Source organism: Haliotis rufescens, unplaced genomic scaffold, assembly GCF_023055435.1.
Source record: "Haliotis rufescens isolate VD_foot unplaced genomic scaffold, xgHalRufe1.0.p SCAF_117, whole genome shotgun sequence".
Classification (NCBI taxonomy): domain Eukaryota; kingdom Metazoa; phylum Mollusca; class Gastropoda; order Lepetellida; family Haliotidae; genus Haliotis; species Haliotis rufescens.
The window spans coordinates 198,011-216,619 of record NW_025963799.1 but is presented as its reverse complement, the minus strand read 5'-3'; the positions used below and the strand labels follow the sequence as shown (position 1 = coordinate 216,619).

The 18,609-nt window shown below is 50.7% G+C and overlaps 1 protein-coding gene across 1 annotated transcript in view; it reads left to right on the top strand.

Moving 5' to 3' along the window:
* LOC124127675 (urea-proton symporter DUR3-like) overlaps positions 1-18,609 on the top strand; it is a 130,798-nt gene that overhangs the window by 99,393 nt on the left and 12,796 nt on the right. The window contains exon 11 of the mRNA XM_048393191.1: positions 18,318-18,522. Within this exon, the coding sequence (XP_048249148.1) occupies positions 18,318-18,522 (205 nt within the window). The remainder of the gene's footprint in view (positions 1-18,317; positions 18,523-18,609) is intronic.

Here is an 18,609-nt window from a genome sequence, read left to right as displayed (position 1 = left end):
CAGGACAGTGTGTCACTCATGCAGGCCAGTGTGTCACTCATGCAGGTCAGTGTGTCACTCATCCTGTCACTCATGCAGGTCAGTGTGTCTCTCATGCAGGTCAGTGTGTCACTCATGCAGGTCAGTGTGTCACTCATGCAGGTCAGTGTGTCACTCATCCTGTCACTCATGCAGGTCAGTGTGTCACTCATTCAGGTCAGTGTGTCACTCATGCAGGTCAGTGTGTCGCTCATGCAGGTCAGTGTTTCACTCATGCAGGTCAGTGTTTCACTCATGGAGGTCAGTGTGTCACTCATGCAGGTCAATGTGTCACTTATCCTGTCACTCATGCAGGTCAGTGTTTCTCCCATGCAGGCCATTGTGTCACTCATGCAGGTAAGTGTGGCACTCATGCAGGTGAGTGTGTCACTCATCCTGTCACTCATGCAGGTCAGTGGTTCACTCATGCAGGTCAGTGTTTCACTCATGGAGGTCAGTGTGTCTCTCATGCAGGTCAGTGTTTCTTCCATGCAGGTCACTGTGTCACTCATGCAGGTCAATGTGTCACTTATCTTGTCACTCATGCAGGTCAGTGTGTCACTCATGCAGGTCAATGTGTCACTTATCATGTCACTCATGCAGATAAGTGATTCTCCCATGCAGGCCATTGTGTCACTCATGCAGGTAAGTGTGTCACTCATGCAGGTAAGTGTGGCACTCATGCAGGTGAGTGTGTCACTCATCCTGTCACTCATGCAGGTCAGTGTATCGCTCATGCAGGTCAGTGTTTCACACATGAAGGTCAGTGTGTCACTCATGCAGGCCAGTGTGTCACTGATCCTGCCACTCATGCAGGTAAGTGTGTCTCTCATGCAGGTCAGTGGTTCACTCATGCAGGTCAGTGTTTCACTCATGCAGGCCAGTTTGTCACTCATTCAGGCCAGTGTGTCACTGATGAAGGTAAGTGTGTCACTCATGCAGGTCAGTGTGTCGCTCATGCAGGTCAGTGTTTCACTCATGCAGGCCAGTGTGTCACTCATGCAGGTCACTGTGTCACTTACCCTGTCACTTTTGCAGTCCAGTGTGTCACTCATGCAGGTCAGTGTGTCACTCATCCTGTCACTCATGCAGGTCAGTGTATCGCTCATGCAGGTCAGTGTTTCACTCATGCAGGTCAGTGTGTCACTCATGCAGGCCAGTGTGTCACTCATCCTGTCACTCATGCAGGTCAGTGTGTCTCTCATGCAGGTCAGTGGTTCACTCATGCAGGTCAGTGTTTCACTCATGGAGGTCAGTGTGTCTCTCATGCAGGTCAGTGTTTCTCCCATGCAGGTCACTGTGTCACTCATGCAGGTCAATGTGTCACTTATCCTGTCACTCATGCAGGTCAGTGTGTCACTCATGCAGGCCAGTGTGTCACTCATGCAGGTAAGTGTGGCACTCATGCAGGTGAGTGTGTCACTCATCCTGTCACTCATGCAGGTCAGTGTTTCACTCATGCAGGACATTGTGTCACTCATGCAGGCCAGTGTGTCACATATGCAGGTCAGTGTGTCACTCATCCTGTCACTCATGCAGGTCAGTGTGTCTCTCATGCAGGTCAGTGTGTCACTCATGCAGGTCAGTGTGTCACTCATGCAGGTGAGTGTGTCACTCATGCAGGTGAGTGTGTCACTCATGCAGGTCAGTGTGTCACTCATCCTGTCACTCATGCAGGTCAGTGTGTCGCTCATGCAGGTCAGTGTGTCACTCATGCAGGTCAGAGTTTCACTCATGGAGGTCAGTGTGTCGCTCATGCAGGGCAGTGTGTCACTCATGCAGGTCAGTGTGTCTCTCATGCAGGTCAGTGTGTCACTCATGCAGGTCAGTGTGTCACTCATGCAGGTCAGTGTGTCACTCATGCAGGTCAGTGTGTCACTCATGCAGGTCAGTGTGTCACTCATGCCGGTCAGTGTGTCGCTCATGCAGGTCAGGGTTTCACTCATGCAGGTCAGTGTGTCACTCATGCAGGTCAGTGTGTCACTCATGCAGGTCAGTGTGTCACTCATCCTGTCACTCATGCAGGTCAGTGTGTCACTCATGGAGGTCAGTGTTTCACTCATGCAGGTCAGTATGTCACTCATGCAGGTCAGTGTTTCACTCATGCAGGTAAGTGTTTCACTCATGCAGGTCAGTTTGTCTCCCATGCAGGTCAATGTGTCTCTCATCCTCTTAACAATCATCCTGTCACTGATGCAGGTCAGTTTGTTTCCCATGCAGGTCAGTGTGTCTCTCATCCTCTTAACAATCATCCTGTCACTGATGCAGGTCAGTTTGTCTCCCATGCAGGTCAGTGTGTCTCTCATCCTCTTAACAATCATCCTGTCACTGATGCAGGTCAGTTTGTCTCCCATGGAGGTCAGTGTGTCTCTCATCCTCTTAACAATCATCCTGTCACTGATGCAGGTCAGTTTGTCTCTCATGCAGGTCAATGTGTCTCTCATCCTCTTAACAATCATCCTGTCACTGATGCAGGTCAGTGTGTCTCTCATGCAGGTCAATGTGTCTCTCATCCTCTTAACAATGATCCTGTCACTCATGCAGGTCAGTGTGTCTCTCACCCTTCTAACACTCACCCTGTCACTCATGCATGCAAATGTGTCTCTCTTGCAGGTCAATGTGTCTCTCATCCTCTTAACAATCATCCTGTCACTCATGCAGGTGAGTGTGTCTCTCATGCAGGTCAGTGTTTCTCCCATGCAGGTCACTGTGTCACTTATCCTGTCACTTATGCAGGCCAGTGCGTCACTCATGCAGGTCAGTGTGTCACTCATCCTGTCACTTATGCAGGTCAGTGTTTCACTCATGCAGGTCAGTGTGTCACTCATCCTGTCACTCATGCAGGTCAGTGTTTCTCCAATGCAGGTCAGTGTGTCACTCATGCAGGTCAATGTGTCACTTATCCTGTCACTATGCACGCCAGTGTGTCACTCATGCAGGTCAATGTGTCACTTATCCTGTCACTCATGCAGGTCAATGTGTCACTTATCCTGTTTCTCATGCAGGTCAGTGTTTCTCCCATGCAGGCCAGTGTGTCACTTATGCAGGTCAGTGTGTCGCTCATGAAGGTCAGTGTGTCTCTCATGCAGGTCAGTGTTTCTCCCATGCAGGTGAATGTGTCACTCATCCTGTCACTCATGCAGGTCAGTGTGTTGCTCATGCAGGTCAGTGTTTCACTCATGCAGGTCAGTGTGTCACTCAGGCAGGTCAGTGTGTCACTCATGCAGGTCAGTGTGTCACTCATCCTGTCACTCATGCAGGTCAGTGTGTTGCTCATGCAGGTCAGTGTTTCACTCATGCAGGTCAGTGTGTCACTCATGCAGGTCAGTGTGTCACTCATGCAGGTCAGTGTGTCACTCATCCTGTCACTCATGCAGGTCTGTGTGTCACTCATCCTGTCACTCATGCAGGTCAGTATGTCACTCATGCAGGTCAGTGTTTCACTCATGCAGGTAAGTGTTTCACTCATGCAGGTCAGTTTGTCTCCCATGCAGGTCAATGTGTCTCTCATCCTCTTAACAATCATCCTGTCACTGATGCAGGTCAGTGTGTCTCTCATGCAGGTCAATGTGTCTCTCATCCTCTTAACAATCATCCTGTCACTGATGCAGGTCAGTGTGTCTCTCACCCTTCTAACACTCACCCTGTCACTCATGCAGGCCAATGTGTCTCTCTTGTAGGTCAATGTGTCTCGCATCCTCTTAACAATCATCCTGTCACTCATGCAGGTGAGTGTGTCTCTCATTCAGGTCAGTGTTTCTCCCATGCAGGTCACTGTGTCACTTATCCTGTCACTTATGCAGGCCAGTGTGTCACTCATGCAGGTCAGTGTGTCTCTCATCCTGTCACTCATGCAGGTCAGTGTTTCTCCAATGCAAGTCAGTGTGTGACTCATGCAGGTCAATGTGTCACTTATCCTGTCACTCATGCAGGTCAGTGTTTCTCCCATGCAGGCCATTGTGTCACTCATGCAGGTAAGTGTGTCACTCATGCAGGTAAGTGTGGCACTCATGTAGGTGAGTGTGTCACTCATCCTGTCACTCATGCAGGTAAGTGTGTCTCTCATGCAGGTCAGTGTTTCACTCATGCAGGACAGTGTGTCACTCATGCAGGCCAGTGTGTCACTCATGCAGGTCTGTGTGTCACTCATCCTGTCACTCATGCAGGTCAGTGTGTCTCTCATGCAGGTCAGTGTGTCACTCATGCAGGTCAGTGTGTCACTCATGCAGGTCAGTGTGTCACTCATCCTGTCACTCATGCAGGTCAGTGTGTCACTCATTCAGGTCAGTGTGTCACTCATGCAGGTCAGTGTGTCGCTCATGCAGGTCAGTGTTTCACTCATGCAGGTCAGTGTTTCACTCATGGAGGTCAGTGTGTCACTCATGCAGGTCAATGTGTCACTTATCCTGTCACTCATGCAGGTCAGTGTTTCTCCCATGCAGGCCATTGTGTCACTCATGCAGGTAAGTGTGGCACTCATGCAGGTGAGTGTGTCACTCATCCTGTCACTCATGCAGGTCAGTGGTTCACTCATGCAGGTCAGTGTTTCACTCATGGAGGTCAGTGTGTCTCTCATGCAGGTCAGTGTTTCTTCCATGCAGGTCACTGTGTCACTCATGCAGGTCAATGTGTCACTTATCTTGTCACTCATGCAGGTCAGTGTGTCACTCATGCAGGTCAATGTGTCACTTATCATGTCACTCATGCAGATAAGTGATTCTCCCATGCAGGCCATTGTGTCACTCATGCAGGTAAGTGTGTCACTCATGCAGGTAAGTGTGGCACTCATGCAGGTGAGTGTGTCACTCATCCTGTCACTCATGCAGGTCAGTGTATCGCTCATGCAGGTCAGTGTTTCACACATGAAGGTCAGTGTGTCACTCATGCAGGCCAGTGTGTCACTGATCCTGCCACTCATGCAGGTAAGTGTGTCTCTCATGCAGGTCAGTGGTTCACTCATGCAGGTCAGTGTTTCACTCATGCAGGCCAGTTTGTCACTCATTCAGGCCAGTGTGTCACTGATGAAGGTAAGTGTGTCACTCATGCAGGTCAGTGTGTCGCTCATTCAGGTCAGTGTTTCACTCATGCAGGCCAGTGTGTCACTCATGCAGGTCACTGTGTCACTTATCCTGTCACTTTTGCAGTCCAGTGTGTCACTCATGCAGGTCAGTGTGTCACTCATCCTGTCACTCATGCAGGTCAGTGTATCGCTCATGCAGGTCAGTGTTTCACTCATGCAGGTCAGTGTGTCACTCATGCAGGCCAGTGTGTCACTCATCCTGTCACTCATGCAGGTCAGTGTGTCTCTCATGCAGGTCAGTGGTTCACTCATGCAGGTCAGTGTTTCACTCATGGAGGTCAGTGTGTCTCTCATGCAGGTCAGTGTTTCTCCCATGCAGGTCACTGTGTCACTCATGCAGGTCAATGTGTCACTTATCCTGTCACTCATGCAGGTCAGTGTGTCACTCATGCAGGCCAGTGTGTCACTCATGCAGGTAAGTGTGGCACTCATGCAGGTGAGTGTGTCACTCATCCTGTCACTCATGCAGGTAAGTGTGTCTCTCATGCAGGTCAGTGTTTCACTCATGCAGGTCAGTGTGTCACTCATGCAGGTCAGTGTGTCACTTATCCTGTCACTCATGCAGGCAAGTGTGTCACTCATGCAGGCCAGTGTGTCGCTCATGCAGGCCAGTGTGTCACTCATGCAGATAAGTGTGTCACTCATGCAGGCCAGTGTGTCACTCATGGAGGTCAGTGTGTCACTCATCCTATCACTCATGCAGGTCAGTGTGTCTCTCATGCAGGTCAGTGTGTCACTGATGCAGGTAAGTGTGTCACTCATGCAGGTCAGTGTGTCGCTCATGCAGGTCAGTGTTTCACTCATGCAGGCCAGTGTGTCACTCATGCAGGTCACTGTGTCACTTATCCTGTCACTTATGCAGGTCAATGTGTCACTCATGCAGGTCAGTGTGTCACTCATCCTGTCACTCATGCAGGGCAGTGTATCGCTCATGCAGGTCAGTGTTTCAATCATGAAGGTCAGTGTGTCACTCATGCAGGCCAGTGTGTCACTCATCCTGTCACTCATGCAGGTAAGTGTGTCTCTCATGCAGGTCAGTGGTTCACTCATGCAGGTCAGTGTTTCACTCATGGAGGTCAGTGTGTCTCTCATGCAGGTCAGTGTTTCTCCTATGCAGGTCACTGTGTCACTCATGCAGGTCAATGTGTCACTTATCCTGTCACTCATGCAGGTCACTGTGTCACTCATGCAGGTCAATGTGTCACTTATCCTGTCACTCATGCAGGTCAGTGTTTCTCCCATGCAGGCCATTGTGTCACTCATGCAGGTAAGTGTGTCACTCATGCAGGTAAGTGTGGCACTCATGCAGGTGAGTGTGTCACTCATCCTGTCACTCATGCAGGTCAGTGTATCGCTCATGCAGGTCAGTGTTTCACTCATGAAGGTCAGTGTGTCACTCATGCAGGCCAGTGTGTCACTGATCCTGCCACTCATGCAGGTAAGTGTGTCTCTCATGCAGGTCAGTGGTTCACTCATGCAGGTCAGTGTTTCACTCATGGAGGTCAGTGTGTCTCTCATGCAGGTCAGTTTTTCTCCCATGCAGGTCAGTGTGTCACTCATGCAGGTCAATGTGTCACTTATCCTGTCACTCATGCAGGTCAGTGTGTCACTCATGCAGGTCAATGTGTCACTTATCATGTCACTCATGCAGGTCAGTGTTTCTCCCATGCAGGCCATTGTGTCACTCATGCAGGTAAGTGTGTCACTCATGCAGGTAAGTTTGGCACTCATGCAGGTGAGTGTGTCACTCATCCTGTCACTCATGCAGGTCAGTGTGTCTCTCATGCAGGTCAGTGTTTCACTCATGCAGGCCAGTGTGTCACTCATGCAGGCCAGTGTGTCACTCATGCAGGTCAGTGTGTCACTCACCTGTCACTCATGCATGTCAGTGTGTCTCTCATGCAGGTCAGTGTGTCACTCATGCAGGTAAGTGTGTCACTCATCCTGTCACTCATACAGTCCAGTGTGTCACTCATGCAGGTCAGTGTTTCACTCATGCAGGTCAGTGTGTCACTTATCCTGTCACTCATGCAGGCCAGTGTGTCGCTCATGCAGGCCAGTGTGTCGCTCATGCAGGCCAGTGTGTCGCTCATGCAGGCCAGTGTGTCACTCATGCAGGTCAGTGTGTCACTCATGCAGGCCAGTGTGTCGCTCATGCAGGCCAGTGTGTCGCTCATGCAGGCCAGTGTGTCGCTCATGCAGGCCAGTGTGTCGCTCATGCAGGCCAGTGTGTCGCTCATGCAGGCCAGTGTGTCGCTCATGCAGGTCAGTGTGTCACTCATGCAGGCCAGTGTGTCGCTCATGCAGGCCAGTGTGTCACTCATGCAGATAAGTGTGTCACTCATGCAGGCCAGTGTGTCACTCATGCAGGTAAGTGTGTCACTCATGCAGGTAAGTGTGGCACTCATGCAGGTGAGTGTGTCACTCATCCTGTCACTCATGCAGGTCAGTGTATCGCTCATTCAGGTCAGTGTTTCACTCATGAAGGTCAGTGTGTCACTCATGCAGGCCAGTGTGTCACTGATCCTGCCACTCATGCAGGTAAGTGTGTCTCTCATGCAGGTCAGTGGTTCACTCATGCAGGTCAGTGTTTCACTCATGGAGGTCAGTGTGTCTCTCATGCAGGTCAGTTTTTCTCCCATGCAGGTCACTGTGTCACTCATGCAGGTCAATGTGTCACTTATCCTGTCACTCATGCAGGCCAGTGTGTCACTCATGCAGGTAAGTGTGTCACTCATGCAGGTAAGTGTGGCACTCATGTAGGTGAGTGTGTCACTCATCCTGTCACTCATGCAGGTCAGTGTATCGCTCATTCAGGTCAGTGTTTCACTCATGAAGGTCAGTGTGTCACTCATGCAGGCCAGTGTGTCACTCATGCAGGTCAGTGTGTCACTCATGCAGGCCAGTGTGTCACTCATCCTGTCACTCATGCAGGTCAGTGTATCGCTCATTCAGGTCAGTGTTTCACTCATGAAGGTCAGTGTGTCACTCATGCAGGTAAGTGTGTCTCTCATGCAGGTCTGTGGTTCACTCATGCAGGTCAGTGTTTCACTAATGGAGGTCAGTGTGTCTCTCATGCAGGTCAGTGTTTCTCCCATGCAGGTCACTGTGTCACTCATGCATTTCAATGTGTCACTTATCCTGTCACTCATGCAGGTCAGTGTGTCTCTCATGCAGTTCAGTGTTTCTCCCATGCAGGTCACTGTGTCACTCATGCAGGTCAATGTGTCACTTATCCTGTCACTCATGCAGGTCAGTGTGTCACTCATGCAGGCCAGTGTGTCGCTCATGCAGGCCAGTGTGTCGCTCATGCAGGCCAGTGTGTCGCTCATGCAGGCCAGTGTGTCGCTCATGCAGGCCAGTGTGTCGCTCATGCAGGCCAGTGTGTCGCTCATGCAGGTCAGTGTGTCACTCATGCAGGCCAGTGTGTCGCTCATGCAGGCCAGTGTGTCACTCATGCAGATAAGTGTGTCACTCATGCAGGCCAGTGTGTCACTCATGCAGGTAAGTGTGTCACTCATGCAGGTAAGTGTGGCACTCATGCAGGTGAGTGTGTCACTCATCCTGTCACTCATGCAGGTCAGTGTATCGCTCATTCAGGTCAGTGTTTCACTCATGAAGGTCAGTGTGTCACTCATGCAGTCCAGTGTGTCACTGATCCTGCCACTCATGCAGGTAAGTGTGTCTCTCATGCAGGTCAGTGGTTCACTCATGCAGGTCAGTGTTTCACTCATGGAGGTCAGTGTGTCTCTCATGCAGGTCAGTTTTTCTCCCATGCAGGTCACTGTGTCACTCATGCAGGTCAATGTGTCACTTATCCTGTCACTCATGCAGGCCAGTGTGTCACTCATGCAGGTAAGTGTGTCACTCATGCAGGTAAGTGTGGCACTCATGTAGGTGAGTGTGTCACTCATCCTGTCACTCATGCAGGTCAGTGTATCGCTCATTCAGGTCAGTGTTTCACTCATGAAGGTCAGTGTGTCACTCATGCAGGCCAGTGTGTCACTCATGCAGGTCAGTGTGTCACTCATGCAGGCCAGTGTGTCACTCATCCTGTCACTCATGCAGGTCAGTGTATCGCTCATTCAGGTCAGTGTTTCACTCATGAAGGTCAGTGTGTCACTCATGCAGGTAAGTGTGTCTCTCATGCAGGTCTGTGGTTCACTCATGCAGGTCAGTGTTTCACTAATGGAGGTCAGTGTGTCTCTCATGCAGGTCAGTGTTTCTCCCATGCAGGTCACTGTGTCACTCATGCATTTCAATGTGTCACTTATCCTGTCACTCATGCAGGTCAGTGTGTCTCTCATGCAGTTCAGTGTTTCTCCCATGCAGGTCACTGTGTCACTCATGCAGGTCAATGTGTCACTTATCCTGTCACTCATGCAGGTCAGTGTGTCACTCATGCAGGTCAATGTGTCACTTATCCTGTCACTCATGCAGGTCAGTGTTTCTCCCATGCAGGCCATTGTGTCACTCATGCAGGTAAGAGTGTCACTCATGCAGGTAAGTGTGACACTCATGCAGGTGAGTGTGTCACTCATCCTGTCACTCATGCAGGTCAGTGTGTCTCTCATGCAGGTCAGTGTTTCACTCATGCAGGCCAGTGTGTCACTCATGCAGGCCAGTGTGTCACTCATGCAGGTAAGTGTGTCACTCACCTGTCACTCATGCATGTCAGTGTGTCTCTCATGCAGGTCAGTGTGTCACTCATGCAGGTAAGTGTGTCACTCATCCTGTCACTCATACAGTCCAGTGTGTCACTCATGCAGGTCAGTGTTTCACTCATGCAGGTCAGTGTGTCACTTATCCTGTCACTCATGCAGGCAAGTGTGTCACTCATGCAGGCCAGTGTGTCGCTCATGCAGGCCAGTGTGTCACTCATGCAGATAAGTGTGTCACTCATGCAGGCCAGTGTGTCACTCATGGAGGTCAGTGTGTCACTCATCCTGTCACTCGTGCAGGTCATTGTGTCTCTCATGCAGGTCAGTGTGTCACTCATGCAGGACAGTGTGTCACTCATCCTGTCACTCATACAGTCCAGTGTGTCACTCATGCAGGCCAGTGTGTCACTCATCCTGTCACTCATACAGTCCAGTGTGTTACTCATGCAGGTCAGTGTTTCACTCATGCAGGTTTGTGTGTCGCTCATGCAGGCCAGTGTGTCACTCATGCAGGTCAGTGTGTCACTCATGCAGGCCAGTGTGTCACTCATCCTGTCACTCATGCAGGTCAGTGTGTCTCTCATGCAGGTCAGTGTGTCACTGATGCAGGTAAGTGTGTCACTCATGCAGGTCAGTGTGTCACTCATGCAGGTCAGTGTGTCATTCATCCTGTCAATCATGAAGGTCAGTGTGTCTCTCATGAAGGTCAGTGTGTCACTCATGCAGGTAAGCGTGTCACTCATGCAGGTCAGTGTGTCATTCAACCTGTCACTCATGCAGGCCAGTGTGTCACTCATGCAGGTAAGTGTGTCACTCATGCAGGTAAGTGTGGCACTCATGCAGGTGAGTGTGTCACTCATCCTGTCACTCATGCAGGTCAGTGTATCGCTCATTCAGGTCAGTGTTTCACTCATGAAGGTCAGTGTGTCACTCATGCAGGCCAGTGTGTCACTCATGCAGGTCAGTGTGTCACTCATGCAGGCCAGTGTGTCACTCATCCTGCCACTCATGCAGGTAAGTGTGTCTCTCATGCAGGTCAGTGGTTCACTCATGCAGGTCAGTGTTTCACTAATGGAGGTCAGTGTGTCTCTCATGCAGGTCAGTGTTTCTCCCGTGCAGGTCACTGTGTCACTCATGCAGGTCAATGTGTCACTTATCCTGTCACTCATGCAGGTCAGTGTGTCTCTCATGCAGGTCAGTGTTTCTCCCATGCAGGTCACTGTGTCACTCATGGAGGTCAATGTGTCACTTATCCTGTCACTCATGCAGGTCAGTGTGTCACTCATGCAGGTCAATGTGTCACTTATCCTGTCACTCATGCAGGTCAGTGTTTCTCCCATGCAGGCCATTGTGTCACTCATGCAGGTAAGTGTGTCACTCATGCAGGTAAGTGTGGCACTCATGCAGGTGAGTGTGTCACTCATCCTGTCACTCATGCAGGTCAGTGTGTCTCTCATGCAGGTCAGTGTTTCACTCATGCAGGCCAGTGTGTCACTCATGCAGGCCAGTGTGTCACTCATGCAGGTCAGTGTGTCACTCACCTGTCACTCATGCATGTCAGTGTGTCTCTCATGCAGGTCAGTGTGTCACTCATGCAGGTCAGTGTGTCACTCATCCTGTCACTCATACAGTCCAGTGTGTCACTCATGCAGGTCAGTGTTTCACTCATGCAGGTCAGTGTGTCACTTATCCTGTCACTCATGCAGGCAAGTGTGTCACTCATGCAGGCCAGTGTGTCGCTCATGCATGCCAGTGTGTCACTCATGCAGATAAGTGTGTCACTCATGCAGGTCAGTGTGTTATTCAACCTGTCACTCATGCAGGTCAGTGTGTCTCTCATGCAGGTCAGTGTGTCACTCATGCAGGTAAGTGTGTCACTCATGCAGGTCAGTGTGTTACTGATGCAAGTCAGTGTGTCTCTCATGCAGGTCAGTGTGTCACTCATGAAGGTCAGTGTGTCACTCATGCAGGCCAGTGTATCACTCATGCAGGTCAGTGTGTCACTCGTGCAGGTCAGTGTGTCACTCATGCAGGTCAGTGCGTCACTCATGCAGGTCAGTGTGTCACTCATGCAGGTCAGTGTGTCGCTCATGCAGGTCAGTGTGTCACTCATGCAGGTCAGTGTTTCACTCATGCAGGTCAGTGTGTCACTCATCTTGTCACTCATGCAGGTCAGTGTGTCGCTCATGCAGGTCAGTGTGTTTCTCATGCAGGTCAGTGTTTCTCCCATGCAGGTGAATGTGTCACTTATCCTGTCACTTATGCAGGCCAGTGTGTCACTCATGCAGGTCAGTGTGTCACTCATCCTGTCAGGCATGCAGGTCAGTTTCTCGCTCATGCAGGTCATTGTTTCACTCATGCAGGTCAGTGTGTCACTCATGCAGGTCAGTGTGTCACTCATGCAGGTCAGTGTGTCACTCATCCTGTCACTCATACAGGTCAGTGTGTCACTCATGCAGGTCAGTGCTTCACTCATGCAGGTCAGTATGTCACTCATGCAGGTCAGTGTGTCGCTCATGCAGGTAAGTGTTTCACTCATGCAGGTCAGTTTGTCTCCCATGCAGGTCAATGTGTCTCTCATCCTCTTAACAATCATCCTGTCACTGATGCAGGTCAGTGTGTCTCTCATGCAGGTCAATGTGTCTCTCATCCTCTTAACAATCATCCTGTCACTGATGCAGGTCAGTGTGTCTCTCACCCTTCTAACACTCACCCTGTCACTCATGCAGGCCAATGTGTCTCTCTTGTAGGTCAATGTGTCTCTCATCCTCTTAACAATCATCCTGTCACTCATGCAGGTGAGTGTGTCTCTCATTCAGGTCAGTGTTTCTCCCATGCAGGTCACTGTGTCACTTATCCTGTCACTTATGCAGGCCAGTGTGTCACTCATGCAGGTCAGTGTGTCACTCATCCTGTCACTCATGCAGGTCAGTGTTTCTCCAATGCAGGTCAGTGTGTGACTCATGCAGGTCAATGTGTCACTTATCCTGTCACTCATGCAGGTCAGTGTGTGACTCATGCAGGTCAATGTGTCACTTATCATGTCACTCATGCAGGTCAGTGTTTCTCCCATGCAGGCCATTGTGTCACTCATGCAGGTAAGTGTGTCACTCATGCAGGTAAGTGTGGCACTCATATAGGTGAGTGTGTCACTCATCCTGTCACTCATGCAGGTCAGTGTGTCTCTCATGCAGGTCAGTGTTTCACTCATGCAGGACAGTGTGTCACTCATGCAGGACAGTGTGTCACTCATGCAGGCCAGTGTGTCACTCATGCAGGTCAGTGTGTCTCTCATGCAGGTCAGTGTGTTACTCATGGAGGTCAGTGTATCACTCATGCAGGTCAATGTGTCACTCATCCAGGTCAGTGTGTCACTCATCCTGTCACTCATGCAGGTCAGTGTGTCACTCATGCAGGTCAGTGTGTCACTCATGCAGGTCAGTGTGTCGCTCATGCAGGTCAGTGTGTCACTCATGCAGGTCAGTGTTTCACTCATGCAGGTCAGTGTTTCACTCATGCAGGTCAGTGTGTCACTCATGCAGGTCAGTGTTTCACTCATGCAGGTCAGTGTTTCACTCATGGAGGTCAGTGTGTCACTCATCCTGTCACTCATGCAGGTCAGTGTGTCACTCATGCAGGCCAGTGTGTCACTCATGCAGGTCAGTGTGTCACTCATCCTGTCACTCATGCAGGTCAGTGTGTCACTTATGCAGGTCAGTGTGTCACTCATGCAGGTCAGTGTGTCGCACATGCAGGTCAGTGTTTCTCCAATGCAGGTCAGTGTTTCACTCATGCAGGTGAGTGTGTCACTCATGCAGGTCAGTGTTTCACTGATGCAGGTCAGTGTTTCACTCATGCAGGTCAGTGTGTCACTCATCCTGTCACTCATGCAGGTCAGTGTGTCACTTATGCAGGTCAGTGTGTCACTCATGCAGGTCAGTGTGTCGCACATGCAGGTCAGTGTTTCTCCAATGCAGGTCAGTGTTTCACTCATGCAGGTCAGTGTTTCACTCATGCAGGCCAGTGTGTCACTCATCCTGTCACTCATGCAGGCCAGTGTGTCACTCATGCAGGTCAGTGTTTCACTCATCCTGTCACTCATGCAGGTCAGTGTGTCACTTATGCAGGTCAGTGTGTCACTCATGCAGGTCAGTGTGTCGCACATGCAGGTCAGTGTTTCTCCAATGCAGGTCAGTGTTTCACTCATGCAGGTCAGTGTGTCACTCATGCAGGTCAGTGCGTCACTCATGCATGTCAGTGTTTCAATCATGCAGGTCAGTGTGTCTCTCATGGATCGTCAGTGTATCACTCATGCAGGTCAGTGTGTCACTCATGCAGGTCAGTGTGTCCCTCATGCAGGTCAGTGTTTCACTCATGCAGGTCAGTGTTTCACTCATCCTGTCACTCATGCAGGTCAGTGTGTCCCTCATGCAGGTCAGTGTTTCACTCATGAAGGTCAGTGTGTCACTCATGCACGTCAGTGTGTTACTCATCCTGTCACTCATGCAGGTCAGTGTGTCACTCATGCAGGTAAGCGTGTCAATCATGCAGGCCAGTGTGTCACTCATGCAGGTAAGCTTGTCACTCATGCAAGTCAGTGTGTCACTCATGCAGGCCAATGTGTCACTCATGCAGGCCAGTGTGTCACTCGTGCAGGTCAGTGTTTCACTCATCATGTTACTCATGCAGGTCAGTGTTTCACGCATCCTGTCACTCATGCAGGTCAGTGTTTCACTCATGCAGGTAAGCGTGTCACTCATGCAGGTCAGTGTGTCACTCTTGCAGACCAGTGTGTCACTCATGCAGACCAGTGTGTCACTCATCCTGTCACTCATGCAGGTCAGTGTGTCTCTCATGCAGGTCAGTGTTTCACTCATGAAGGTCAGTGTGTCACTCATGCAGGTCAGTGTGTCACTCATCCTGTCACTCATGCAGACCAGTGTGTCACTGATCCTGTCACTCATGCAGGTCAGTGTGTTACTCATCATGTCACTCATGCAGGTCAGTGTGTCTCTCATGCAGGTCAGTGTGTCACTGATCCTGTCACTCATGCAGGTCAGTGTGTCTCTCATGCAGGTCAGTGTGTCACTCATCCAGTCACTCATGCAGGTCAGTGTGTCCCTCATGGACGCCAGTGTGTCACTCATGCAGGTCAGTGTGTTACTCATCCTGTCACTCATGCAGGTCAGTGTGTCTCTCATGCAGGTAAGCGTGTCACTCATACAGGTCAGTGTGTCACTCATGCGGGCCAGTGTGTCACTCATGCAGGCCAGTGTGTCACTCGTGCAGGTCAGTGTTTCACTCATCCTGTCACTCATGCAGGTCAGTGTTTCACTCATCCTGTCACTCATGCAGGTCAGTGTGTCCCTCATGCAGGTCAGTGTTTCACTCATGCAGGTCAGTGTTTCACTCATCCTGTCACTCATGCAGGTCAGTGTGTCCCTCATGCAGGTCAGTGTTTCTCTCATGAAGGTCAGTGTGTCACTCATGCAGGTCAGTGTGTTACTCATCCTGTCACTCATGCAGGTCAGCGTGTCACTCATGCAGGTAAGCGTGTCGATCATGCAGGCCAGTGTGTCACTCATGCAGGCCAGTGTGTCACTCGTGCAGGTCAGTGTTTCACTCATCATGTTACTCATGCAGGTCAGTGTTTCACTCATCCTGTCACTCATGCAGGTCAGTGTGTCACTCATGCAGGTAAGCTTGTCACTCATGCAAGTCAGTGTGTCACTCATGCAGGCCAATGTGTCACTCATGCAGGCCAGTGTGTCACTCATGCAGGGCAATGTGTCACTCATGCAGGTCAGTGTGTCACTCATGCAGCTATGTCTGTCACTCATGCAGGTCAGTGTGTCACTCATGCAGGTCAGTGTGTCACTCATCCTGTCACTCATGCAGGTAAGTGTGTCACTCATGCAGGCCAATGTGTCACTCATGCAGGTCAGTGTGTCACTCATGCAGGTCAGTGTGTCACTGGTGCAGGTCAGTGTTTCACTCATCGTGTCACTCATGCAGGTCAGTGTGTCACTCATCCTGTCACTCATGCAGGTAAGTGTGTCACTCATGCAGGCCAATGTGTCCCTCTTGCAGGTCGGTGTGTCACTTATCCTTTCACTCATGAAGGCCAGTGTGTCACTCATGCAGGTCAGTGTGTCACTCATGCAGGTCAGTTTGTCACTCATTCTGTCACTCATGCAGGTCAGTTTGTCACTCGTCCTGTCACTCATGCAGGTCAGTGTGTCACTCATGCAGGTAAGTGTGTCACTCATCCTGTCACTCATGCAGGTTAGTGTGTCACTCATGCAGGTCAGTGTGTCACTTATCCTGTCACTCATGCAGGTCAGTGTGTCACTCATCCTGTCACTCATGCAGGTCAGTGTGTCACTCATGCAGGTCAGTGTGTCACTCATGCAGGTAAGTGTGTCACTCATGCAGGTAGGTGTGTCACTCATGCAGGTCAGTGTGTCGTTCATGCAAGTAAGTGTGTCACTCATCCTGTCACTCATGCAGGTGAAGGTGGGTGTGTCACTCATGCAGCTTAGTGTGTCACTCATGCAGGTAAGTGTGTCACTCATGCAGGTAAGTGTGTCACTCATCCTGTCACTCATGCAGGTCAGTGTGTCACTCATGCAGGTAAGTGTGTCACTCATGCAGGTAAGTGTGTCACTCATGCAGGTAAGTCACTCATGCAGGTAAGTGTGTCACTCATGCAGGTCAGTGTGTCACTCATGCAGGTCAGTGTGTCACTCGTGCAGCTCAGTGTGTCACTCGTGCAGGTCAGTGTTTCACTCATCCTGTCACTCATGCAGGCCAGTGTGTCACTCATGCAGATCAGTATGTCACTCATGCAGGTCAGTGTGTCACTTAACCTGTCACTCATGAAGGCCAGCGTGTCTCTCATGCAGGCCAATGTGTCTGTCATCCCTCTAACAATCATCTTGTCACTCATGAAGGCCAGTGTGTCACTCATGCAGGTCAGTGTGTCACTCATGCAGGTCAGTTTGTCACTCATTCTGTCACTCATGCAGGTCAGTTTGTCACTCGTCCTGTCACTCATGCAGGTCAGTGTGTCACTCATGCAGGTAAGTGTGTCACTCATCCTGTCACTCATGCAGGTTAGTGTGTCACTCATGCAGGTCAGTGTGTCACTTATCCTGTCACTCATGCAGGTCAGTGTGTCACTCATCCTGTCACTCATGCAGGTGAGTGTGTCACTCATGCAGGTCAGTGTGTCACTCATGCAGGTAAGTGTGTCACTCATGCAGGTAGGTGTGTCACTCATGCAGGTCAGTGTGTCGTTCATGCAAGTAAGTGTGTCACTCATCCTGTCACTCATGCAGGTGAAGGTGGGTGTGTCACTCATGCAGCTTAGTGTGTCACTCATGCAGGTAAGTGTGTCACTCATGCAGGTAAGTGTGTCACTCATCCTGTCACTCATGCAGGTCAGTGTGTCACTCATGCAGGTAAGTGTGTCACTCATGCAGGTAAGTGTGTCACTCATGCAGGTAAGTCACTCATGCAGGTAAGTGTGTCACTCATGCAGGTCAGTGTGTCACTCATGCAGGTCAGTGTGTCACTCGTGCAGCTCAGTGTGTCACTCGTGCAGGTCAGTGTTTCACTCATCCTGTCACTCATGCAGGCCAGTGTGTCACTCATGCAGATCAGTATGTCACTCATGCAGGTCAGTGTGTCACTTAACCTGTCACTCATGAAGGCCAGCGTGTCTCTCATGCAGGCCAATGTGTCTGTCATCCCTCTAACAATCATCTTGTCACTCATGCAGGTCAGTGTGTCTCTCATGCAGGCCAATGTGTCTCTCATCCTTCTAACAATCATCCGGGTCACTCGTGCAGGTCAGTGTGTCTTTCATGCAGGTAAGTGTGTCTCTCCTCCTGTCACTCATGCAGGCCAGTGTGTCTCTCATGCAGGTCAATGTATCTCTCATCCTTCTAACAATCATCCTGTCACTCATGCAGGTAAGTGTGTCACTCATGCAGGTAAGTGTGTCACTAATGCAGGTCAGTGTGTCACTTAACCTGTCACTCATGCAGGCCAGCGTGTCTCTCATGCAGGCCAATGTGTCTGTCATCCCTCTAACAATCATCTTGTCACTCATGCAGGTCAGTGTGTCTCTCATGCAGGCCAATGTGTCTCTCATCCTTCTAACAATCATCCGGGTCACTCGTGCAGGTCAGTGTGTCTTTCATGCAGGTCAGTGTGTCTCTCCTCCTGTCACTCATGCAGGCCAGTGTGTCTCTCATGCAGGTCAATGTATCTCTCATCCTTCTAACAATCATCCTGTCACTCGTGTAGGTCAGGCGTCACTCATGTCCAGACATTACCCTTCCCTCCAGACATGACCCCACCCTCCAGACGTGACCCCCACCCTTCAGACGTGACCCCCACCCTCCAGACGTGACCCCCACCCTCCAGACGTGACCCCCACCCTCCAGACATGACCCGACCCTCCAGACGTGACCCCCATCCTCCAGACGTGACCCCCACCCTCAATGACATTACCCCTTCGTGACATCCTACGTTTTCACTCTCTGTTTCAGCTCAGCTTGGGCTGGGTCTACCTGTTTATGGGGATTCTGATTGGCTCAGCCGTAATTCCAATCACGTTATCCATGTTCTGGGAGCGACTGACGTCAGCCGCAATGATGGCAGGGAGCATTGGCGGAGCAATCATCGCCATCGTCGTCTGGTTGAGCGTCGCCTCGACCTACCCTGGTGGCCTCGATGACTTTCTCATTAACACAGGTAACGTACTGTTGCCACACAATCATGTACAGCACTGTCACACGTCCCCCTCTTACGCCCCTCACACCTGTATACATCCCTCTTACG